The sequence below is a fragment of the Nelumbo nucifera genome, chromosome 3 (genome assembly GCF_055504915.1).
Source record: "Nelumbo nucifera cultivar China Antique chromosome 3, China Antique-T2T, whole genome shotgun sequence".
Lineage (NCBI taxonomy): Eukaryota > Viridiplantae > Streptophyta > Magnoliopsida > Proteales > Nelumbonaceae > Nelumbo > Nelumbo nucifera.
The window spans coordinates 21,375,830-21,402,559 of record NC_142651.1 but is presented as its reverse complement, the minus strand read 5'-3'; the positions used below and the strand labels follow the sequence as shown (position 1 = coordinate 21,402,559).

At 40.1% G+C, this 26,730-nt stretch overlaps 1 protein-coding gene across 2 annotated transcripts in view; it reads right to left on the bottom strand.

Moving 5' to 3' along the window:
* Positions 1-1,903: 1,903 nt before the first annotated feature.
* Positions 1,904-26,730, bottom strand: part of LOC104601217 (uncharacterized) — a 36,252-nt gene continuing 11,425 nt past the window's right edge. For both annotated transcript variants that reach the window (XM_010264490.3, XM_010264481.3), the window contains 8 exons: positions 18,543-18,588; positions 18,201-18,450; positions 17,889-18,094; positions 17,690-17,764; positions 7,709-7,778; positions 7,518-7,598; positions 2,357-2,436; positions 1,904-2,272 (listed from right to left, as the gene is read on the bottom strand). In XM_010264490.3, coding sequence (XP_010262792.1) covers positions 2,194-2,272; positions 2,357-2,436; positions 7,518-7,598; positions 7,709-7,778; positions 17,690-17,764; positions 17,889-18,094; positions 18,201-18,450; positions 18,543-18,588 — 887 coding nt within the window. In that variant the 3' untranslated portion in view covers positions 1,904-2,193. The remainder of the gene's footprint in view (positions 2,273-2,356; positions 2,437-7,517; positions 7,599-7,708; positions 7,779-17,689; positions 17,765-17,888; positions 18,095-18,200; positions 18,451-18,542; positions 18,589-26,730) is intronic.

Here is a 26,730-nt window from a genome sequence, read left to right as displayed (position 1 = left end):
GAACGATGATTTGCTACTACCGGCTTCTCCTCAGTCCTCACTACTCCATTTCTTTTTCACATCACGTAAACTTCAACCAAACTAGACGACTTCGGATCTGCTCCTCATAGACCGCCCCTCAAACCCAACCTCAGAGCATGTTTCAACCTTGCATCTGAAACATCTCGTACTTGTAAATTTTTAATTCATGGGAGATGTTTCAGATGCACAAGCACAGCTGAAACGTGCTGTGAGGTCGGACTGAGGCGCATTGTGTGAGCAGATCCGATCTCCACACGGACATCACTAGGAAAGAAGATGGAATCACATTATGTATGAAAGGAGTTCACACTGGCACCCCACGTGCACATCTCAACGTGTATTAGGAATATCTCCCGTAGTCAATAGAAACTGTTCCCAATACACGGTTAGGATGTACTGTGGAGCACTCTCTGTGAGGTGCAGATGCAAATTCGTATGAAAAATGCCCGAAATCTCTCTTCTTTTCAGCTTCTGTCACCTGTTTCCGACAACCCGTAATGTGTGTACATTTTATTTTTTCAAAATCAGAGGTGAGGCTTTTGTTACGAAACTTTATATTTTACCCTAAAAAAAAGTTAGGATCAGACTACAAAACACGTTCCAAAACCCCCTCATTATCTGACACCACAAAAAAAAAAAAAAAAAAATTGGGATCTCCCCCTGTATGAAATGCATGGTTTTCAAAATCAGACGGTTGGACCAGAAAAACCGGGAACCGGTGAACTGACCAGTTTCATTTTTCCCTAAAACCGTTGATTTCAGTAAATCACTGAACCGGCTGATTAACCATTCAAGCGATTTTGGCCGTATTTCAATTTTTTTAATTTTTTTGTCAGAATGGGCCAGCCGTTCAGATCGAACATTCGGACCGCTCGAACTGATAACCAGACCCCCTAACCGGTTCGGTTTTAAAAACCATGATGAAATGTGCTGTGTCCAACAGGAGATCTAGACTCAAAAGCAAATAAAAAAAAAACATTCCAACTCCATCTACAAGAAAGCCCCAAAATAAGCATGTCTGTTCACAGCCAGACTTGATTCCGATTTTCTAATTCTGTAGTAACACCAACACCCAATGTTCTAAAACCGACCTGGAATCAAAACCATTCTGGTCACCAGTTTTTAGATTGACAATTCGACCACTCAGTTCGAACGCGGCCTGTTCTGACAAAAATAAAAAAATAAAGATAATTAAAAAATAAAGATAAAAAACCATTGAATGGGTCAAACAGGTCAACTGTCTAAGTCAACAGATTATTAACTAATTCAACAGTTTTTGGTGGAAAAACAGATTTGGAGTAAAACAGAACCGATTAGTCCAAATGGTCTGATCGTCCAAATCAACAGCGGTTCGAAAACATTGCTAACACCAGGACAAGTTCACGAAAAACAAGCATGCTGGTCTTTTAATGCGTTAGTTATCATCTAATTCCCATCCATTCCATCCATGCAGCATCATATTCTGTATTCCACAGATTCCTTTCTACTCTTATTTGGATACCATCAACGCAAGGCAACCAATTGTAGAACTCCAAATAGCTTGCCCTCAACAAGTGTTCAGCACTGCTAAACCAAACTCTTCTCCCTCAAATTGCTTCAGCACCCAATCAGTCTTGCACTGAACTCCACACAAGGTAACACAACCTCTTGTATCCAGATATCGAAAAACAAAACAAAAACTGGTCTCCGGCAATCTCATGTCATGCAGACGGGTATTTCTTACACACACACATATATATTCATTTTGTAACTGTCTAAGCAAGATGATATATGATCGTTTTAAAGAACCATCCTCATTAAGCAAATCCAATGACAGTGACAAGGTTGCAGTTGGATAGTTTTTCTTCAATTTCTGTAATAAATACATGCTGGAAGAAAATTACACAACACTTCCTTACACCATTAATGGCATTTTTTTTCCTTTTCCCATAATATTGTGTAGTAGTGTATATATACAATCAGAGAACAAAACAGCTTTACAACATGATCAGAACAACCACATTCTCCATCTCTCCTAATGCTTGCTTCTGTTAATTTAACAATAAACAGGTTAAAGTAGTAGAGGCCTCTGTCAGCGTCAGGACTCTGTAAATGCAAATTTTATGTAAACTATATATGTCAGGCCCCTAGCCCCAGCCTTAGTGAGGGAAGGGAACAAGTACAGTTATAACTCTATACATCATAGACAGGCAAGCGCTCCTCGATCACGACCCGGCAAATGGGGCATTTTTTACACTTTTCACAGCAAGTACTGTAGCACACAACAAAAGAATTAAAATAACAAAATAAATAAAACATACTAGACTAGTCATAATCATAGATGCAGAGTCTAAACCTGCAAAGGATGCGATGCCTGCATGGAAGCAAGACTGTGCTTATCTCTCGCTCAAAGCAAACCCTACATAAGACCTTTTCCTGAACAATGTATTGAAATACATCATGTAAGCATGTAGCAGACATCAGGACGAGGAATTAAAAAAGGATAAGAATAGAATTCTTAAAGGCAATCCCAATCTCCCAACCACTCACACACTTAAAAACAGAAATATCCCAAAATCCAAATAGCATAATGAACACATGGAATTGGATTTTAAGTTATAACTCCATCCTCGAATGAATGACGCCAACAAAAGGAGCGATAGATAGATAGATAGATATAAGGCCATTTACTAAACATTGGTACCAGCTATTTGGGGTCTGGGAGGGGTAGACTGGATATGGACCAACCTTTGGCATTTTGTTGCACAAAGAGGCTACTCTCAGGTATCTATCAAAAAAAAAAAAAAGAGGCTACTCTCAGGCTCGAACCAGCATTTTCATACTTCACAGCCTAAGATTTTACCATTACACCAAGTAATGGGCCCTCCCTATTATGAAAATCTTGGGTTTCCTCACCCTATTAACGCATGATAAGACATTCCAACTTTGTATTGTGGTGCCCCTTTTCGTGGGTCCCATCATGTCAGTAAGGCAAGTTTCCAAAAGTTGCATAAACTCTGTTTACTGTAACTCTGTTCCGTGCACAATCAAATCCGTATGGTCATATTGCCAAAGTATGTTTGAACATTCTTAGAGATCTTACAGACAGAACAGTATATATAGCATAACATGCTATTAAAACATTGGGAGAACACTGTTGCATACATTTGTGGATTTCAAGAAATGATGAGCACTATTACAGTTTCTCAAGGATTCATCAAGTCCGGATGAAATATTCAGAAGTCTGAGGTTCAGAATGGTTACCAAAACAAAGATTACATATAATAAAATATTAATTTCAACTCAGCTTCTTGGTTAAAACTTGATGACAATTCGGGTGAGGTCAAAACCTAGTTTCAAAATTAAAAAGATACGAAATTGCTGTTTTGCATATTCATATCTATCGGGATCCTAATCTGTGGTTGATCCCATAGATCAATTGATTGATGAACATGCTTGCCCTAGTATTGATATCATGACAAACGGCAACCCTTCTAAGGTCATTAAAAAATTCCACATTTGAAATTGGTGTCATCAAACTTGTATTCAATAATCTATACAAGTATAAAAATATCCATGCAGCAGATTGGTTATACTCCAATTCATAAAGCTTAACAATCACAACACCCATTGTAAACATACTTCTTCCTTTTACTGGCAAATAGGGAGGAATAAATATACAACCATCAAATTTAAAAACAAGATCAAAATTTTCAAGGAAATGATGGGAACAACAAGGCAGCTCGGTGCATAAATGCAGGCTGATTATCTTTTTGCCATGAAATTGAAGAGTTAAATAGTTAACGTCTTTTTTATTTCTGTTATTGGCTTCCATGAAATTGATTATCATTTCTGAAAATTAGTCATAACAGACATCATATGATGATATGATATGAACTATTCATGTTTGAATCACACTATACTTCTTCATTCAGAAAATTTATCATGCATCTGTTAATTTTTACTACATCATCTACTGTTTATAGAAGCTTTTGCATTTCAGCCTTCCAAAGTCACCATGTCAACAAAGTAATCAATCGCTGCTATACCCTATGATGCTCAGATACTTGCAAGGGTGCAAATCAGGTTAAATAGTTCAGTTTGTGGCATAAATTCATATCCAACACTCTGTCCAATCATGTCCTTGCCATGACTAGGTAACATAGGCTATATTACTGGAAGATGTTGGTTTACTTAGATCAACTCAAGTGGAGATTTCTATATGAAAACCTAGGAAGAACGAACTGTTTGGGGATCCTAATCTAAGCAATCTCAGAAAGTTCTCTAAGCATTTGAAATCTGTAAGGCAAGTTGTAAGAAATTGATTAAAAAAGACCACTTACAGTGCTTTCAAAACCTAGTCACTTATTTTAGGGAAGCCCTGAAAGCTAAATTAGAAATTTAGAATCTTAGTAATTAGTCTTGAGTCTTGATCTCAGAGAGCCTAGAAATGCATACCAACATGGACACTATCAGAAATGGGGACAACATTTGCTGATGCAGATGTGCAGTAAGCACATACTGAACTATTCTTTTGCCTTTTATTAAAGTTAACATTTCCTGAAATCCAACATATACAGGTACATGTAACATGTCCCATTTAGCATGTGCCTAAAGTATTTTATTATCACCAATTGTAAGGAAAAAGATCATTAGAAATGTATGAAAGAATATTATATACAGAGATTTGTTGGCAACTTGGCTTAGTTACACTAGCCACCCCCTTGTTCTTATAATTCCCCGTAGGGAACCATAACACAACATATTCACCCCTCTTTTGCTAACCCATTTTCCATACTGTTAGACAACTTTGGAGTTCAATTGAAAATATTGTTCAGCTACCCAGCCAAGCATCTATGCTCTCCCTCAGAACCTGTCTGAGAGTCCAAAAATCTATTTTGTTCTGTCTCTGCTACCACACCACCGCTTTTAAGCCCCCTGCCACAATTATCCCTCTATAGTTCAGGGATTTCACCATTCTCAGCCCTTGTAATGTTGCCAACAATTCTGCTCTGGGTGAGTTCTCCGCATCAATGGGTTCTGAGAACAAAGCTAAAATGTTACTACCAGTACTTCTAAAGACCCATACGATGCCGGAAGGGCCCAGGTTCTCCATGCTGTACCAGTCGAGAAGTTCAGAGGTTCATACAGTGCTTTTGTCTTATTTTTAAGATAAATATCATTTTTCAATGGGTTTGACTATGATACTGAAAAGAGTAGTAACAGTAGAAAGGTTTGGACAACCTGTTTTGATATAAAAACTGTAAAGGAAATAAGAAAGGAAAGAGGAGAAAAGGTTTCAGCTAAGAAAGAGGGATGAGAGATAGAAGAGAACGGGAGAAGCTCAGAATTAGGTCTATCCGCCCCTTTCATTAGATTATATACTGATAAATAAAAGAGAGTACAAAGACAAGCATGCCTTAAAAAACACTCTTAACTTAAAACATAAACTAATGGGCCTAAGGCCCAATAACTCCCTAACTATGCTATGTAAATAAAAAACATGTTATATCAGCCCAAAACTCAACACTCCCCCTCAAGTTGGGAATGAATGTCACACATTCCCAACTTGCATAGATCATGTTCCAGCTTGTTTCTTGCAACTCCTTTTGTAAAAACATCAGCAAGTTACAAGTCAAATGCAACATATGGCAAGCAAACTTCTCCGGATGTCACCCTTTCCCTTATAGTGTCTATCCACTTCTATATGCTTCGTCCTATCATACTGAACTGGGCTGTGGGCAATGTTAATTGCTGCCTGATTGTCACAATATAGCATCATATGTTCTTCAGTCTCAATTCCAATACCCCCTAACAAGGAACAAATCTAGAGGAGCTCTGAAACACCATGTGCCATGGCTCTATATTCAGCTTCTGCACTTGACCTTGCCACAACTGTCTGTTTTTTATTCTTCCATGAAACTAAATTACCTCCAACACGAGTACAAACTCCTAATGTAGATCTCCTGTCATCTAGGCACCCTGCCCAATCAGCATCTGTGTAAGCTTCTAACTTCAATTGTCCATGGTCATGGGTGTCTCTTCAAATAGGAAAGTATCCTATCAATAGCCTCCCAATGCTTTACTTGTTGGGTATGCATGTATTGACTCACCACTCACTGCATATGAGATGTCTGGTCGTGTCATACATAAGTATAGCAACCGCCCTACTAACCTCTAAAGCATTTATCATGTGGTTCTGATCAATAGGTGTATCAGCTGCCTTTGCCCAAAGCTTTCCTATTTCCTGTAGTAGATCTAGAACATAATTCCTCTATTAAATGAAGATCTCATGCTTGGACCTTGCCACTTCAATGCCCAAAAAGTACTTCAGCTCCCCAACATCCTTAATCTCAAACTTTTTGTGTAGATTCTTCTTCAGGGCATCTCAATCTCACTCAAATCATTTCCTGTAACTACAATGTCATCAACATACACCATCAAAACTAACACCAGTGAACCCCTCCTCTTCACAAAAAGAGTATGATCAGATCGAGTTTGAGTATAGCCAAATACAAACAATGTACTTCCAAAGCTATCAAACCAAGTTTGGGGTAATTGTTTTAAACCATATAGGGACTTCTTCAACCTGCATACCTTTCCTTTTTCCACATTATTGTAGAAGCCAACTGGAAGGTCCATATACACCTCCTCCTGCAAGTCCCCATTGAGAAAGGTATTCTTCACATCAAGTTGGAAGAGTGGCCAAGAGTATGTAGCTGCTAGTGATAGAAGAATTTGAACTGAACTCATCTTTCAAGTTAAAAGAGTGGCCAAGAGTATATAATTGCTAGTGATAGAATTCGAACTGAACTCATCTTTCAACTTTGAAGAGTGGCCCAAAACTCAACAGCATAGATTTTTCCTTTTTCAATATGTATATCTTGTTTATTTTATTCCTTTTATAGAATGATTTGTTCAGATGTATCACTTAATGATTTTAGAAGTCTTTATGCCATGCTGCATACTCTGGAAATACTCATGCAGTATCAAGTGTCATATTGGGCACATACCATGTTGTTCAGAGGTATACTAGTAGACATTTGGTCTCAGCTATTCCTTCATAGCAACTTCTGTGAAGTTCTAAAACCAACTAAATTACCTCTAGAAATTGCAATTAACAGCTAGACTGTATTCAAAGTTCTAATTCGATCTTTGGCACCAAAAGTTGGAATTAAGATGCAAATAAGATTATAGATTTGATCAAAGAAAGTCAAACAATCCCAAACAGATTTATAGGCATCTTTAGGGAGTTCATGGAATTGATGAGCTTAACATCCTTTCTCTTTCAGAGAATTGAGAAACATGTTGGTGCTCCTTTGTTACATGGGCTTTACATGTCAGAATTGAATAATAGAATGGCATACTAATTCATGATGATCAAAACAATATCTTCACGTTGGAACTTGCAACTAATGTTGCAGTTGTAGCAGATTGCTAACAAGTTACAAGATGAAAGATATTAAATAAATGAATTCGCATCGTGGAAAATAAAAATGTGAGGCAAGTTATATTACATTTTGAAGTCTTTCATACTCCTGCCGACTATATTTTGTGATTTCTGTTTGCTCGCCAAGAGCGACCTGCAGTCTCCAGACCTGATATAAGAGTGAAATTAATTAAAGGAACACAAAAGTCAGCAAGCTAAATAAATATTCGAGCTATAACTGCAAAATGAATGGAAATACACAAAAGGGAAGAAATTTACCTCTTCGGCAAGATCCTTTTTAGGCATTTTCTTCACTATCTCAGGAGGATAACCACAAAATGTGTTGTATCTGCATAATCAGAACATAACAATGCAAAGATCAGAATAAAGAAACAATTGACAGACCTTTTTCAATACATGTCACATACCTTAGAGATATCTTGAAACACAAAGACACAGCAAACAATAAACACATAATAATATTAATAATGCACATCATTATAGGAGATACATCATACAGATACTATGACCATGAGACATGAAACTCCCCATTTTGCAGATCTGCCCTAGCTGTCAGCTATAAGTGATGATAATATATAGCCCACACAGGTAGCCAATTATGATTAATAAAAACCAAAGTAAAACATCCACTCAGCATTTACCACAATTAAATAATGTCATATCAGTTAAAATTTTGTTTGTGGCAGTTGCAAACAAAAGTTTAAGACTTTAATAAATAATCAATCAAATTACAAATTTAAATGGTTTAGCTAGCTTTCTCACAAACTTGACATTTTAAACGTCAAATTGGAAGCCTTTCTTATAGAAAAGGGTAATGTTATTGGTGAATGTTCTTCAGATGCCACATCTAATGGAGTATCCCAGTCTACTTTGGCATCAAATTCTCAGATCTTTAATCCGAAATTTCCCTCTATTGTGCCTGCTACGCAGCAACAGTTTCTGCATGAAACTGCACTTAATGCCCCTACTCCTATAGCTGCAATTCAAGAAAAAGTTGAAAAGGAAGAAAGACAACCAGATGGGTTACCACCTATTGTTGAAGTGATAATATCTTATTATAAAACTGTAATAGAAGTAACTAGAGATGGCCTCCCTAATTACAACTGATCCCCAATTACCCCCTGCTTAGCTAAAGAATCAGCAAATGCATTGGCCTCCCTCCCCACCCTTTGTATAACCAGATTCATATTTCTTGTTAATCATTTGAACTTCTTCATTTCGTCCCTATAACACCATACCACTGAATCTGGATCTATCAGCCAAACCACTACCACCTTAAACTCCCCTTCAACCACCAAATTCTCCAAGGCTCGTCTCTTTTGCAATCTGAACACCTTGTACTGCACACAGCTCAGCCCTTAAAGAGTCCCCACTACCCACCAGTCCTGAGTAAAGCACTACTACATTCCCTTATCTCTTATCAGCCCTAATCAAAATTTCCAAGTCCTACACCAATTTCAGATTTTTGGGGGATAGGAGATTGGTATTGTTTCAATTATTCATTTATTTTCTAGTTGCAGATGACTTTATAATAAAATTTTGTATTTCAGAATTCAATTTCTATTTCAAAATTACTGTTTATGTGTAACTTTTGGACTTATTATTTATAGTAATCCTTATAATTACGATTTTTAGCAACTTCTGGTGTCTTTGAATTTAAGTTAGTTTTAGTAGGATTAGGAAAGTGTTATTAGAGTTCTTTAGGAGGTCCCTATAGGTTACCTATGAATTTATTTTAGTTATAACGCAATTCGAATTTGATTTGGGTAAGTTTCCTAGTCCAAATTGGAGCCTGTAAAAAAGACATCCAAGTTTATAAGTTGTCTATAAAATAGTCATTGAAACTGCAACTAAGGCTGTCAACAGATTGGGTCTGGGTTGGTTCTAGGTAGAATCAGTCCTGAACTGATTATTAATTGGGACAAAAGAATGGACCCAGAACCATCCTGATTAATAGTTGGGTCCTATGGGGTCTTACCTGATGGACCCAACTATTCTGAAAACTATATTTATTTATTTAAATGATAACTTAAAACATAAATTTCGATAATATAATCTCGATAAAAATAATAGTAAAATATTAAATTGTTTGTTATCTATCAAATTTACCATGTTAGACATGAAATATAATAAAAATTATAATAAAATTAGGAAAACATTATATATAATAAAATAATCAGTTTGGGACAAGAAAGAACCGGAACCGACCCAATTATTAATCGGGACAAAATCATGGAACCAGAACTGGCATAATCTGTTCGGTTTGGTTCGCACAGTTGGGCAGAACCGACCCATTGACAGGCCTAACTGCGACTATAGAAGAGTTGGTTTGAAGAAATAAAGTTTGGTTTAGTGAATTCTGGTTGTTGTCAGGAATCTTTCTCCCCTCCCCCCTCACTTATTTCTTCTATTTGATTTGTCTTTTTACCATTTAACAGCAAGAGTTTCTCTCTCTTTCTAAATTCTTACTCATCCCTTTGTAAACAACAAACTGTTTACTTGCCTTCTTACCTCTATTCTTCTTCTGTGATCACCCATAGCCCCTCCCTCCTTCACCCCATAAAGCCCACAACCAGATCTAGAATTAGTAGGACCCCTACCCTGTCCTACATCAATGTGGATAAGTGGGAGAGGCAGTAGGGGTATAAAGCAGGCAGCCTAGATTGATGGTGAAATAGTGGCTAACATATTGCTTTGGAGGCTTCTGGGTGGCTGAATGTTGGGAGAGCCAATGGTTTTCGTTTGACTGTTGGTTTTGGTCTCAAAGAGATGCTTGTATAAATTGTCTCTGCTTTGTTTGGATTGTGGTTGATTGGATATTCCCTCACCATCCAAGGGAGGCCATTGTGTTGGTGCCCTAGAAGCCCTGTTATCTTTGTATTTTTCTCTTGGTTTTGTAAAACATTATTTTATTATGAAGAAAGGACACAAGAATTTGGAAGGGAAATTGACAAGGTGTCTTCTCACTTAAACCTTTTTACATGGTTGCTCAGAGGGAGTGAGGGACAGAGTATAAGAAGAAAATTTCCTATACAAAGCATCCTTCTCTTGGAGAGCAGTTCTATGCAAGATATTGACAAAAAACAATTTAATATTTGGAGGAAACAACCTTGGAAAATGGGTGTTGACTTTGCAGTGTGAGACTGTGAAGGAAGAATCAGTATCCCATCTACGACTATGTTGCCTTTTCTATTATAAGATATGGTGTTACTTTGAACTTCTCCTTAAGTGACATCTGGTTTTCCTCTGACAAAAAAATTTACCAATTTCACTTTTCTTGTTACCAGTTTGGGGTTACAGCAAGAGATCAACGTATGGAATCTCCTTCCATTTTTCATAAGTGGGTTGTGCTTATTAGGCCTCTTCTTTCGGCTGCATCATGGGCTTGGAACTTATCAACTCGCCCTTCGTTGACAACCACCTTGTCCTCAAGGTTGAAAGTTGGGTAACGCTCCATAAAATCTGAGTGGACCTCCCATGTTGCGTCCTCTTGGCAGCAGGTGTCTCTAGGCCATGGGAACCTCCCTAATCACCTTTTTCCCTTTTTTGATCCAACAGTAGTCTAAGACCCATGATGGTTCTAGTTGGAGTGCCCCGTCAGTAGAGAATTCAGGTAGGGTTGGTGAGACATGAGTTGCAGCCCCGATGTGCCGCTTCAAAAGAGATACATGGAAGACAGGGTGTAGATTGGCTAAGGGAAGTAGATCCAGGCAATATGCCACGGGTCCCGCCCTTCCAATGATTGGGAAAGGCCCAAAGAATCTAGGGCAAACTTGGGCCAGTTGCAATGGGCCACCGAGAGCTGTCTGTAGAGCTAAAGCTTGACATAAACCAAGTCACCAGATTGGTATGCAACTTCTCTGTGTTTCCTATCATAATGGACCTTCATTTGTTGTTGGGCCCGATGCAAGTGTTCCTTGAGTGACTTGAGTATCTCATCCCTGTTATTTAGTTTCTCTTCGACTTCTGCTATTGTAGTCGATCCTTGTTCAAAAGGAAGTAGTGTTGGTGGGTCACGCTCGTACAATGCCCTGAATGGTGTAGTGCCAGTGGATATGTGGTAAGTGGAGTTGTACCACAGCTCGGCCCAAGGTAGCCAGCGAGTCCATTGTTCGGGTCTTTCCCTGGTGAAGCAACGAAGGTAAGACTCCAAACATTTGTACACTACTTCGGATTGTCCATCTGTTTGAGGATGGTAGCTAGTCGAGTGGCCGAGCATGGTACCTTGGGCCTTAAAACACTCTATCTAGAAACGGCTCATAAATGTTGGATCTCTATCTGTGATAATGGACTAAGGGGTCCCATGTAGGCGAGTTACTTCTTGTACAAAAACATAGGTGACCTGTGTTTCTGTATATGGGTGGGAAAGGGCTGCAAAATGGGCATACTTCGTGAGCCTATCACCAATAACCATGATAACAGTCTTACCAGCCGAAGGGGGAAGATTGGTGATGAAGTTCATCGTGATGTCTTCCCATACTTGATTGGGAACTGGGAGAGGTTGTAGGAGGCCCGCGGGTGCCTAAGTCTGGCTTTGTACTGTTGGCACACTTAGCATTTACCCACGAACTTTTATACTTGTTTATACATTCCAGGCCAAGAAAAATGTCGATTGATCCATCTATAAGTACGCAAAATTCCAGAATGGCCACCCAAGGCAAACCCATGATAGAGTTGTAACACCTCTATGAGAATAGGTAAGCTTTGTGGAAGCACTAGTCGACTCTTATATAATATGTCGGGGGCGGTGAGGGAGTAGCTTGGGGCTGTTGTGGGATCCTTTAGAAGTGTAGAGCGGAGTTGGGACAAGGCTTCATCTGCGTGGGCAACCTCCCTCAGCCTTTGGGTCAGGGGGTGAATGGGCCTAGATTCCCCTAAGAGATTCAATTCGTGTCGCCAAGAGAGAGCATCTGTTGCCCGATTAGATGGGTCGGGTTTGTATTCCGCCCTGTAATTGAACCCCAATAGTTTGTAGAGCCATTTTTGTTGGTCCGAGCTATGGGCCTGGTGCTCTAGTAGGTGCTTAAGACTCTGGTGGTCCATCTTGATGAAAAATGGACGACCCAAGAGGTAGGATCACCACTTCTGTACTGAAAGAGATACTGCCATCAATTCATGATCATATGTGGACTTAAGTAAGGCCTATGAAGAAAGGACCTTATTGAAAAAGGCAATGGGCCGCCCTTGTTGCATAAGGAATGCATCTATACCCCACTTCGAAGCATCACATTCAATGATAAATTCTTGTGAAAAAACAGGGAAAACTGAGTGTGGGAGGCGAGGATACCGCTTTTTTGAGTTTTTCAAATGCCTCCTGGGACTGAGGGCCCCATGAGATAGAATCTTTGCGAAGCAACTGGCTTAGTGCGTTGGCAATGAGCCCATAATGTTGTGGGTCTGGCTTGAATTTTGTTTGGGTCTGCCATGACTTGACCGACCGAAACAATGTGGCCCAAGTAGTGTACTTGGGTCCTGCCAAAGGTGCATTTGCTCTCCTTAACATACAACCTGTGTACTCGTATTAGACTTAGGGTGGTTTGGAGGTGTTGTAAATGTGAGGCCCGGCTGTCACTATAAACCAATATATCATCGAAGAATACTAGGATGAATCGACGAAGATGAGGCCAGAATATTTCATTCATCTAATAGTTCATGGACCTATATCTGGTGATACTCTACCCTGAGATCCAATTTAGAGAAGACAGTAGCCTGCTTGAGTTCATCTATGACCGGTATTGAAAAACGGTCCTTGATTGTGATTTTTGTTCAAAGCTCGGTAGTCCACACAAACACCACAAACCATCCTTTTTTTTACAAGGGCGGGTGCTAAGAATGGGCTAGAACTGGGTTGTATTAGGCCATTGGCTCTCATCTTAGTAACCATTCTTTCTATCTCCGACTTCTAGAAATGGGGATACCAATATGGTTTTATGTTGGTGGGTGTGGAGCCTGGTAGGATGGGGATATGGTGGTCATGTGCTCATGATGGGGGAAGATTATTTGGTTCTTCAAACACAACAGGGGACTGGTTAAAGAGTTCTTGTAGCTACAACCCTTTTGGAGTGTGGTCAGTAAAGGGTTCTGAGGATAGATTTGGGTCAGACAATTCCGGGCTAATATACAATTGCACCGGCCCATTATCATGATGGCATTGTTTTAACAACTTGGGCTCAAGATGCTTCGGGAGCCCAGGTCGTTGGCCCCTAAACTTGTGGGTTTGGTCTCCCAATGTGAACTCCAAGGTCAACTTGGCCCAATCATGCAGAACTAGGCCTAACTGTCTCAGCCATTGCATTTCGAGTACCATGTCCGCCCCTCGGAAACTCAATGGGTGCAGGTTGACAATTAGATTCGACCCTTGAATCCGAAGCTCAACCCCTCAGTAGATGGTGGTACACGTCAGGCGATGTCCTTTAGCCACATTGATCAAGAAGGCCTCTAGGGGTTCTATGGGAAGGCCCAATTGTCTTGCGAGTACTCCAGTTATGAAATTTAGCGAGCTTCCACTGTCTACCAAAATGGAGATGGGTCGTCCCCGTACAAACCCTTTGATCCTCATGGTTTGGGGGGAGCTAGATCCCGTGAGGGCTTGTAGGGAGATTTCAGGGGAGTCATTCACTGGGTTGTCCGAAATGTCAAGTCCCTGGGTCAGGAGGGTCATCTTCGTCCTTGGGTTCGTCGAATTGTAATAAGTCAAACTAGGGGTTCTTACAACAATAACCGGGACCGAATTTGTCATAACAATTATAGCAAAGGTCGTGTTCCCATTGTGCCTGCATCTTATCCAGGACAACTTCTTCACTGGGAGTGGCTCGGTCCCTGGGAGTTTGGTCGGGGGCTCGGGCTGGTTAGGGGTCTTTAATAGTGGGCCAGGTGGTCAGCTGAATCAACGAAGCCGGTTCAGTCTCTCTTCATGGAGTCGGGGGGAACTAGCCGCTGATAAATCAGTGACCAGTTGAAGGGCCTTCACCTCTATTTTAATATCCACCCATAAGCCTCCAACGAAGCTCCCCACAAAGCCTTCCTTGGCCAACCGTAGACACGGGAGGTCAATTTTTTGAATTCGTTTTGATACTCCTTCACCATAATAATCTGTTTAAGCTTGGCCAGACTTTCATCCAAGTCTTCATAATTCGAAGGTCCAAAACGAGAGCAAATGGCCTTAGTAAAATCTGTCCAGCCAATATGGGGGTGGGAATGCCAGTACCATTGGAACCATAACATGGCTTCTCCCTCTAGATAGATAGAGGCTAGTGCTACTCGCTAGTGTCTTGGAACTTCATGACTCTCAAAATATCATTTGGCTCTAAAGCACCAAGAGATAGGATCATCACCTGAAAACGAAGGAAAGATCACCTTAGGAGATTTGTCGAGACCAAACTAGGATTTGCAAGCACTGCTTGGGTGGAGATTTCTGCTTCTCCATCCTCCTAGTTGATCAAGGCCAGTGTTTTAAAAGCGCAAGGCACAAGGCAAGGCGTGCGCAAAATTACAAAAAAAAAGCTAAAAAAAAAAGAACAAAGTCAAAAAATTCAAAAAAAATGCCAAAAAAATTTTAAAAATGCAAAAAAATAAAAAATTATTAAACATAATGCTAATAAAAAATATAAACTTAAATTTTAAAAAACCTATTATCTAAAATTAAAATACATAAACATAACATGTAAAGCGTATTCAAATGAAAATATAAAAATAAAAGCTAACATATAAAGCATTTTCAAGCATGTAAAACCCACAATCTCTTTTTCTCCTTAATTGCATTGCTTCAAGTAGCTAATGTGATGTAAAACATATTGCATACCCCAAAATGCACCTCGCTAGTGAGCCTAGGCACGCCTTTTAAATCACTAATCAAGGCTGCCTTTTCCAGGTGAGTTGTCATCATCAAGAGCACCTCTTTGATGTCTTTTAGGTCTCCCAACACCTTGTGCACGTCTGCTTTGAGCTTGTCCATCTACTCCTCCGCAACGGATGATCTAGTGGTTGGCATGGTCGACTGTGGATCATCTAAGCAACACTATGATACTACTTGGTGAGTTACTTCTCACTTCAAGGATCCCTTCGAGGGAGATCCGACCTCCTAAAATGGAAAAGAGGGGAAAAGGGGAATAGAAGAGACAAATGACTTGATTCTCATGCTTCCTTCCTTGATAATAGTGCTATATATAGCCATCATTACAAGATCATGCAATAGAGTGTGCTTCTAGAGAGGTTGGCTGACATGGCCTCCTAGTATAGAGATTTACCAGGGGGTGCACATTGTGCCTGAGGGGGTGCTGGTTGATATGCCCACACTAGAACTCTGGGAGTGGGCTATGCTTGGGCATCTTCTGTTTTTTTATCAAGAATTTCTTATTCTTCTTTGATGTTGTTTATGGTTCTTCTCACTCATTAAACATGTAAAATCCAGTACTTTTGGAGCAAAAGACTCCCTTTGGTTCTTTATATGCAATACATATAAACTCATTAAAGAAAACAATGTATGAGAACTAGTAAACCCACTACCTATTTTCAAAAAATGGAAAATGCTAGAAGAACTAATTAAATCAGATTATTGAGGACAAATGGTGAAATGACCAAAGATACAAATAGAATCAAAACAGCAGTAATACAGTAGTTCGAGAACTTACACAAATGAGTGATGGAAAAGAAGGCCAAGGGTGGATGGGTTACAATTGAACAGATTGTCAGATGAAGATGCATAAGATTTGGACAAGTCCTTTTCTAGGGAAGAAGTGTGGGGAGCAATTTCAAGTATGGAGTAATGGAGGTGACAAGATGGATTCACAATGGAATTCTTTAGGCTGTGTTTGTTCGTAGTATAAATACTGGTAAGGGTGTACAATCGGTCGATTCAGTTCAAACTAAAGACCTAACCGACTATTCGGTTTAACCATTTCTAATTGTAAGTACATGTAGTTCACTATCACCGGAACTACGATGGAGATGTTAAAAGAAAAGCGAAGACATCCCAACCGGGACACCTCTGAAATGGCACAATGACACTTTATCAAAGTAATGTAAGGCCCACACACTTGAGATGAGCACAAAAAGCCATCCTACACTTGCAATGAGCATGAAGTGCCATCCAAGACTTGTGATGAACATAAAACACCTCCCCAGACCTACGATAAGCAATCAGCGTCACCTGAGACTTGCGATGAACATAAAATGATATTGCAAGAGCCCAATGCACTATCAACACCTTGCGATGAGCATGAAATGGCAACTCCTGTTGTAACGAACGGAGGACAGACCCCAAGGCCGGCGACACCCGCCTAAGGGAGATTGGCATTCCTTCTGTTCACAACCAGTTGTGACAAGGCACCTCAGAGGCGATTGAGTAGAACACTTGAGCACACCAATCAGATCCATGTCTTGCCCTTGATACGTGTCCACAGGGAAACCTACAAGGGTACGTAGCCTAAATATGCCATGCGAGAATCCTTAGGAGAAGGGAAACTCTGTCCCTAAAGGATCTCGCTGGACACATGGCAAAATCCCAATGCAACATCCTCTCTCTCTCTCTCTCTCTCCTTGTGACAGATTCAAGCAACTACCTCCAGTTTATTGTTTACGTCGATCTACCAAATGCGAAGAGTGTTAATGGGCCCAACATTCCGGTTCCCATTTTACACTCTCATAAACCCATTGGCGTTATAATCCTCGGTGTAGATTTGGTTTTACACCACAAACAAATGCAGCCTTGAGGATGAGTGGCACTTAGGCAAAATATGAAGAAAGTGATAGAAGACTTTCACTCAAGGGTTGCCCTACAGAGATGTCTCAACTCAACATTCATAACTCTCAAATCCAAAAAAAAAGGTGGTGCATGTGAACTTAAAGAACTTCAGACCCATAAGTTTCTTGGGCAGTGTATACAAAATAATTGCTAAAATCCTTGCTTCAAGAATGAAGAAAGTGATGGGTCAAATCATCTCAAACTCTCAAGGGGACTTTGTGGAAGCTTGGCAAATTTTAGACAGTGTATATGATGACAGTTTTATTTCAATACAATGCAATATAATACTTTACTTTTTCAAAAAAAAATTAGGATAACTTTTTTTCTAATTTTTAATGACACAAGTTGGGTTGAGCAGTCATGAATTTTGACCATACACATAGGAAAATACCAACTAAATACACTCTAAGAACATCTCCATAACAACAAAAACAACAACATCTATAATAAGGGTGATTAAATAAACCAGCAACAAGTGAAGATATAATAACACTCACCCAAAAGCCCCAGCTTGGTAAAGTCGAGCTTGTTCTTCTCGACTTCCTTCATCAATTGACCACCAACCAAGCAACCTATTAATTGTTATTAGCAACAATTTTAATGCCATAAAGTGATTATGAATCACGCTAAATGCCCATATGGATTTTCAGTACATGGTATTTAGCTCATAGCTTGAATCTAGAGATAAGGCAATACCTTGATCCATGATGCAAGAACCCAAAACAGTCATGAGCTCTTGAAGAAAATGTGGTGTATCTGCCTGAGCTAGCTCCACTACATAGTAAAAGGACAATCTTCTCTACCAATCTAAACAAGGAAAACAAGACACCGGCACCTTGCAGTATGAAAAGAGGGGAGAAAAGAGCTGGAAGTGGGATATATCTAGCACCAGCTGGAGTTCCCTGAAATTTGAAATTATAGAGGATGAGACCTACAATTTGAAAAGAGTTGTGTTGGTATCCAAAGTCTTCCATGTGACAAATTGGCATCCAATTAAAGCTCTCTTACCTCCAAGTGCATACAAAGCAGAACCTGAAAAGTGATTAGTGGAATTTTCATTATATGGCCACCAATGTCTTGCAGGCCACACAATCTATCTTGATCCTGATCTTCTTCTGAAGAAACCACTAAGTCATTATTCCAATCAAGATATCTATTAGCTGTAGAAGATGAACTGGTTTCTGTGTTGTAAGAATGTCTATGTATCACTGGGTTAGACCATTTTGTGCAAACAAGAAATGCAAAGCACTCTGCAATGCTGCAAAGAGAACATAAAAAATGTTATTTGACACGATATTGTGCCACGGCAACTGCAAAGGAAGTCTCACAGTAGAAGAAAATAAATGGTACCCAAAATTTATAAATAAATCCCACCAACCAAGAGCTCCAACAGTACCTGCAGAATCACATGCAAATCAGATACCAATTTGTCATAAATTTATACTGAATTTTACACCCTGTCTGTAATATAAGGCTTCTGGAGATCCTTACTGCACCAGTTAGAATAAGTTATTCGTTACACAGTGAAGGGGCTAGAAAATCTCAAAGTAAACCAAAAGGTACATGGGTAGAATTAGTAAGAAATAATTTAATCACTAAGAATTTAACAGTGGATATGGCATTGAATAGAATGGATTGGTAAAACAGGATTCATGTAGCCAACCCCATATAGTTGGGGTAACGCATGGATGATGATGATGAGGTAATGATGTAAAGGTTGATTTTAGTCCTTTTTAAGGTCGCTTTAAGTTGTTTGAGTACATGATTCCTCATCACCCTCTTTATTCTACTTAGCATAATGTTTCCTTCCGAAAATTTTCTTGACCTTAACATCCAAAAGGGAAAATCACCAAAAAGGGCATGATCACATCTAGGAACAACCATGCCATTGCTTTTAAGGGATAAGGATCTCAAAGTAATTGCTTTTAAGTGGAAAGGCATTTGCAAGGAAAATCCTCATTTCCTAAAAGGCGTTAAATAAAAGGTAGGGGTTGGAAGCTAGATGAGTTTTTGGAAGGATCCCTGGTGTTCAGATGTGCCTCTTAGAGTTTGGTTCCATCCTTGTTTTTGGTGACCAGCAACAAACTCAGTGGCTAAATCTTATAATACTATTAGGGGAGAGATAGTTTGGGGTCTATCAGACTTCAATGACTGGGAATTGGGTCAAGTTGCTGATTTGTTATCTTTTCAGGACGAAAGATCTAAATCCAAAGACCAGGACTCTCAAATCTGGAAATGGTGCAATGAGGCTTAGTAAGAGTGACAGTTTATTTCCCTTCTAGGGCAGTCAGGTGCAATGAGGCACCTTTAAAGGTCAAGTTTATGATGTAGGTAGTCACTTTGGACAAATTTTTCATGAAGGAAAGTTTAGCTAGGTGTGGTTTGTCTCTAGACAGCACTCTTTGCCCTCTTTGTTTACAGCAGCAGGAATCCACCAGTCATCTTTTTTTGCATTGTGATTTCTCTAGCAGAAAACGGTTCCATTACTGCAGGGCAGTTGAGCTTCAGTAGCAGATCTTTTGAGGTGGCACATCCAAGGCATGAACAAGAAAGGAAGGAGAGTGTGGACTTTGATTCCTCCAGCCATCATCTCGGCTATATGGCTAGAGAGGAATGCTAGAGCTTTTGACTCTAAGAAAGGTTATGTAGACTCTTCATTTTACTTTTTGAGGGACTGGCTCTCCATACAGAGTTTTTTTTTTTTTTGTGGAGAGCTAGGCGTTCTTTTTTGCCTATAGAGTTTTTTACAGATTACTTTTTGTTGTTCATGAGCAGCACTTATATTTTTTACATTACCTTCTTCAAAAAAATGTTAAATAAAAATAATATCCTCTTATAATTTTGAGAAAAGTGAAGTTATTCCTATTAACCTAGGTGGTCATAGAGAAAATTGTTACAAAGAAAATATTTGGATACCCATTATTGTTTTTGGAGGACCTCTGATTGGCTGAAAGCCCCCTTCAGTTTGTTTTTCCTAGCCTTTACTCATTGAATAGAGAGACTGAACTAAAAGAGGAAATGGAGTTCAAACCAGCTGCAACATGGAGAAGAGAGCTGGAGTTTGAAGCCAAAAAGTAGAAACAAGGGAGAGCAAACAACTCAGAAGGCAGTGGAGGAACAAAGGCCAAATACGACAGTTGCTTGCTCTGTTAAATTAAACAAATTGGAATTGGATAAGCTGAAATGGATGAACAGAGTTAACAGTGGGACGTCTTGTAATGAGAGAGAGTTAACAGTGGGATGTTTCAACATTAAGCTTGTTGGGGTGCCATTCAACTTCTGGAATAAGTCGACAGTAGAGACAAAAGTCCATGTGTTGGGTGGCCTGATGGAGGACTGCAGCTTCAGCAATATGACGGCGACCAAAGAGTCGTGGGATCAAGCCAGAGGAGGTGCCTCGTTTGGTGACCATCTTCTCAGAGGAATTGTGGAGGAGGATTTGGGTGCTGACGGAAGTGGAAGCGTTTCTGTGGAGGAGGTGTTCGAAGGTGGAAGACAAAGGTGACATGGAGGAAAGAAGCACACATGGCAGTAACTGAGTGGGAAGAGAAGGAAAAGAAAAGGGAGAACTTTTCTGGGAAGATGAACATTCAAATCCTAGTGAAGTTTCGGGCGGCCACCTTGAAAAAGAAAATAATTCAAAAGATCTTAAAAGTCAAGCGGTCAGACCATCTTATGCTGACATGGTCAAAAAGTTGGGGTTGATGCAGGTCAGTAATAAAAATAATATCATGAGTTTAAACTGGGCCCAGGATCATCGAGCCTTAGGATCGAACCAGGGGGAGGGCTCATGTGAATTAACTAATAGTCACGTGGGGGGTAAGTTAGGGGCAAAGACTGCAGACATTGTTTGGGGTCTATCATCGTCCCCAAAGAGAACTGTTTCAGTTCAAGACTCGAAGAAATCAAAAAAAAAAAAAAAAATTGGCAATGGATGCCGGCCCCCCTACAATGAACAGGTGTTGGAGAAGAAGAATACAGATCGCCCCAATCCGAGATACTCTAGGGAGCAACTGGAAGACTTGGATGTGGAAGATGATGGGTGGATCGACTGTGACTCGTCAGATGGGGAGGAAGGAGACTTGACAAATGATTCTATTGCGGGCAGTTTGGACGACATCTGTAGTTGTAGCCAGCGAGGAAGACATATTTGACACTACTCTCCTTTTCGATGCTGAGAAACTCACAGGAGGAACGCCTTGTACACATCCATCTGAGGAGGTGAAGGGAATAAATAGTGTGGAGTATAATTAGGGCGACGGGGGAGATAAGCTGGAATCAAGTAAGGATGAACATTAACATTATTGAACAATGGGCAGGCCTTTGGCGAGCAGGTAGGAGGCGTTTCTTGTGAGCCAATCAGAGAAGACCAAAACGAAGATGAGCTACAGAGTCTAAGGAGTTTATCAAAAGATAAGCCTCTGACAGAAAATGTATCCCAACTATTAGTCTCAATTAAGGAGATTTGCAATCCTCAGCTTCCAAGGATAGTAAATGCGATAGGTTCTCCTTGCTCCTCTGCAGATCCTGTCTCAGAGTCAAGCCAAGGTATGGCAGTGAATTTTAAGTTTAGTACTAATCCTATTCTTCTGTCTGATGCCTGTGTTCCAGATTCCCAGCTAGCCGTGTTCCCACAAGATCAAGAAAACCTTGGGGTGGATAGTATGGAAAGAAGGAGATGTGTAGAGGGAGAGGAGGAAGTGAGGGAAAGGATTTGGAAGCTAATAGAAAGTTTCTTGGAGGAACTGAAAAGAGAAGAAATTAAGAGAAATAACAGTGGTAGGAGTTTAGGGGTGGAAGTTCACAACGAAGTAGGAGTGAGGATAAAGTAGGGGAACAGAAATCGAGGAGTTAATAGGGAAGGTGGGTGCCAAAAGAAGTGAACAGAATGTGGCGGATGTAGACTTAGTAGAGCAATTAATTGGCTGTAAAGTGAAGAAGTCAGAGGACTTGAAGGTGTTCCAAAGGAAAGGAAAGGAGGTTGGTAAGATTAAAAAGAGGAAATTGAGTGAGGCTGAGAGACTAAGAAGAGATGTTGAAGAAGATAAGGAATTTAGTGAGAGAAAGGGGAGGAGGGGGAGTAGTTAAAGGGGTAGAGAAAGGGGGAAAAAAGAAGTGAAAAAGAAGATTTTAAGCTGTAATGTTCGGGGGTTGGGGGTAGAAGGAAAAGGCCATTAATAAAGGAAGTGATAAGCAGAGAGAACCCGGATATAGTGCTGATCCAGGAGTCAAAATTGATGGAATTTAATGGTGGATGGGCAAGATCACTGTGGAAGGCAAGGGGAATAAATTGGCAATGAGCCCTGCTTGGGGAAGTTCAGGGGGAGTAGTGACAATGTGGAAAGATGAAATTGTAGAAGGGATGGAAGAGCTGATTGGGAGATTTAATGTGTCCATCAAGTTTAAACAAAGGGCAGATGGGTTTGAGTGGGTGTTGACTAATACATATGGCCCAACTAGATATAGAGAAAGGAGTTGTGGGAGGAATTGGAAGACATCAGAGGATTGTGGGATGGACCATGGTGCTTAGGTGGGGACTTAATGTCATAAGATTTTTAGAGGAAACAAATAGTCGTAGGGGTGGGGGGAAACACAAGTATGAGGAAGTGTAACAGTTTCATTAACTATTTTGAACTAAAGGAGGTTCTACTGATGCATGGCACATTCACTTGGTCCAACCCACAAGCAAATCCTATTTGTTTGAAACCGGATAGATTCTTATAGCAGACTGGGAGGAGCACTGGGGGTGGTTACATTTAGAACCCTGCCTAGGGTTACCTCAGATCATTGGCCTGTTGTTTTATTGAGGGAGAATATTGGCAATAAAGGGCCATCACCTTTCATATTTGAGAATATGTGGTTGTTCCACCTGGGTTTTAAGGAGTTAGTTAAGGATTGGTGGAATTGGAGTGCCTAGGGCCAATTGGGAGGGTATGAAATTTCATTGGAAATTGAAGGAGCTGAAAGCAAAGATTAAGGAATGGAATACCCTCCACTTTGGTAGGATTGAGGAGAGGAAGCAGGTTGTGATGAATCAAATTGAGGAGTTGGATGCAAAGGAAAAAAGAAGGTACGTTTGGTGATAGGGATAAAGAAGAGAGATGGGAGTTGAGGAAGCAATTAGAGGACATTTTGTTTAAAGAAGAAGTTAGGTGGAGGCAAAAATCAAGGCATAAATGGGTGAAGGAGGGAGATAAAAATACCAAATTCTTTCATGCAATGGCCAACGGGAGAAAAAGGAAAAACTTGATCTCTAAATTGGAAATTGATGGGGTGCTTCTTACTCAGCAGGATGAGATTGTCAGGCCTTTGTAGAGCATTTTAAGTCTATATATAGAAGGCCCCTAAACCTGAGGATTTGGTTGGAAGGTCTAGATTGGCCAAAACTTTCTCAGGAGACAAAGGAGTGGCTTGAAAGAAAATATGAGGTGGAGGAAATAAGGAAGGCAATATTCTCAATGGACAGATCTAAGGCACCAGGTCTAGATAGTTTCACTATGGCCTTTTACCAAGATTGTTAGGAGATTTTGAAGCAAGACATCCTCAAAGTTTTCAATGAATTTCATCAAGGGGTGATAAATCCAGGGATTAATTCAACTTTTATTGCATTAGTTCCAAAGAAATTTGGAGCAAGTCACTCAAGAGACTATAGACCTATCAGTTTGGCAAACAATTTGTACAAAATCATTGCTAAGGTCTTGTCTAGAAGAATCAAAGAAATACTTTGAGGTCTAAGTTCACAGAATTAAGGGGCATTTGTGGGAAGATAGACAGATTGTGGACCAAATTTTAGTTGCTAACGAGTGTGTGGAGGATCTAAGGAGAAGAAAGAAGAAGGGGATTGTGTGTAAGTTGGATCTAGAGAAAGTTTATGACATGGTTGATTGGTCTCTCCTAATGCAAGTGATGGACTGCTTTGGCTTTGGAGGAAAATGGTGCAAATGGACCTTGGGATGTATTGAGACTTATCATTACTCAATCCTAGTGAATGGGTCTATAGTGGATCATTTCCCTACCACCAGGGGAATTAGACAAGGGGACCCCCTTTCCTCATTCCTCTTTACTTTGATAGCAGAGGTGTTGGGGAAATTAATAGAGAGGGCAGATTCGAGGAACCTAGTGAGAGGATGGAGGGTTGGTAGAGACAAGTTACCTATTACACATCTATAGTTTGTTGGTGACACAATCTTATTCTATGAAGGGGAGGATGTGAGGTGGTTAGAAATTTGAAGTTGGTAGTGCAGTAATTTGAAAGAATGTCAAATCTAAAGGTTAATTTTGGTAAGAGTTGTGTGGTAGGGGTGAACATGGAAGGAGAGATGAGAGATAGGGCTGAGATTTTGGGTTGTGAGGTGTCACAATGGCCTATGATACACTTGGGGATGCCTTTAGGGGATAATCCAAAGAATAACAATTTTTGGAACCCAATAATTGATAGGTTCATGAAAAGGTTAGCCTCTTGAAAGAAGAAGTATTTATCTCTGGGTGGCCGAATCACTCGGATTAAGTCTACATTGGCTAGCTTGCCGGTGTATTATGCATCTGTGTTTAGAATCCCAGAAAAAATAAGTAGAGTGCTGGAAAAGTTGATGAGAGATTTCCTATGAGAGCCAAGGGAGGAAAGAAAAGATCATAGAGTGGGTTGGGAGTTAATCTCCAAGTGTAGAGATGAGGGTGGATTGGGATTAGGCAATATCCAAAAGAAAAATGAAGCCTCGTTAGGCAAATGGCTGTGGAGGTTTGGTGGGGATAGGGATAAGCTGTGGACCAAGGTAATCTTGAGTATTCATGGAGACATGGACAGGCAGATAATGGCTAGGACGTTGGAATTGTGGCAAGGACTAACATGGCCACTCGGAAATCCATACATGCCATTCTTCCTTCTTTTCTGTAATGCATCAGGTATGATCATTGCTTTGGCAATCAGGTTAAATTTTGGGAGCAGTTGTAGGTGGGGGATATACCTTTGAAAGACCAATTTCCCTCTTTATTCTCCCTCTCCCATTTCAAAGGGAAATGTGTGTTTGATTTTTTGGTCCCTTCCGAGTCAAATTTTGGTTATGATTGGGATTTGAGGCTTAGGAGAGGCCTTATAGGGGGTCAGAATTGGGCAATGTTGTGAACTTAATTCAGATTTTGAATGGGGTGGTTTTGGACCCATCAAAAAGGGACAATAGAATTTGGACTTTGTCCCCCTCGGGGGCTTTCTCTTGTGCTAAGTCCTTAGTACAACAAACCAACAATCAATTCAGTCTTTCCCAGTCAAGGAAATTTGGGGTGAGCCGATCCCTCCAAGGATTGGAGCTTTATATTGGGAAGCATTCCTAGATAGATGTCACACATGTGATTTACTCCAAAAGAAAAGACCAAATTGGTGCACCCTCTGCAAGGCGAATGGTGAAAGCTCCTACCACTTACTAATTTCATGTCCTTTTGTTTCTGATATATGGGAATGGTTTAGTTCTTTATTTGGTTGCAGGTGGACCCCTCCAGATATATGAAGCCTGTTTGCCACTTCTTTCCTTAGATGGCCTAAGAAAAGGGGTAGGGTTATGTGGAGGTGTGTGAGGGCTGCCATTTGCTGGACTATATGGGAAGAAAGGAACTCCAGGACCTTTTCTGATAAGGAAAGGAACAAAGAAGGTATCATTGAGGTAATAATGGTTAGGGTGGTGCATTGGCTGAAGTCTCTAGATATGTTTGCTGATGTCTCTACAGTTATGCTACTGAATAGCTGGCTGGAAGTGGCAAATTCAGCTCCTTATTCATCAGTTGCCTCTCCCTTATGGTCTCCACCAGGCCCAGGTTGTGTAAAATTAAATTTTGATGGCAGTAGTGAAGGTAATCCCGGGCCCTCGGGTGTTGGTGAGGTGTTCAGAGATGATAATGGTAAGGTAATTGCTTTGTTTTCAGGCTCCATTGGGAATGGTGACTCTCTAAGAGCTGAGACCAAGGAGCTGAATATTCATAGACTAATTGTGGAAGGAGACTCTAAGCTGGTTAAGGAAAACGAACTGTGGAAATATGCAAATGAGAGAAGGGAGGCTAAATGGCTAACTAGAGGGTTGGAGGTTCAGTTTCAATAGGTGAAGAGGACTGCAAATACTTTTGCAGATACGTTGGCGAAACAAGGGGTGGGAAGGGAACAGATGTTTTGGGCTGTATTGTAATTTTCTTTTCTTTTCTCTTTTTCGGGAGAGTTAAGCCTCCTTACCTCTTCCCGGATTGTTGTAATATTATTGTCCATTAATAAATTGATTCTGTTATTGATCAAAAAAAAAAGTTAAATATGCACCCAAAAAAAAATATCAAACCACTTTTGGTTTATCTCTAGGATATCCAATGACATGGAATCTTAAAGTTCCATCTATGAATAAACTACCATGAATTTACACAATCAAAATATCCAAATCTGTGTTTTTTTTTCAAATTTTCACTGTAAACAGTATAGAAAAAATCTAAAACCAACTCCTGAATCTACAATAAAAATTCCTCTATAAGACTAAACCAAGACCTATCAGATTCTAGGATAAGGCTG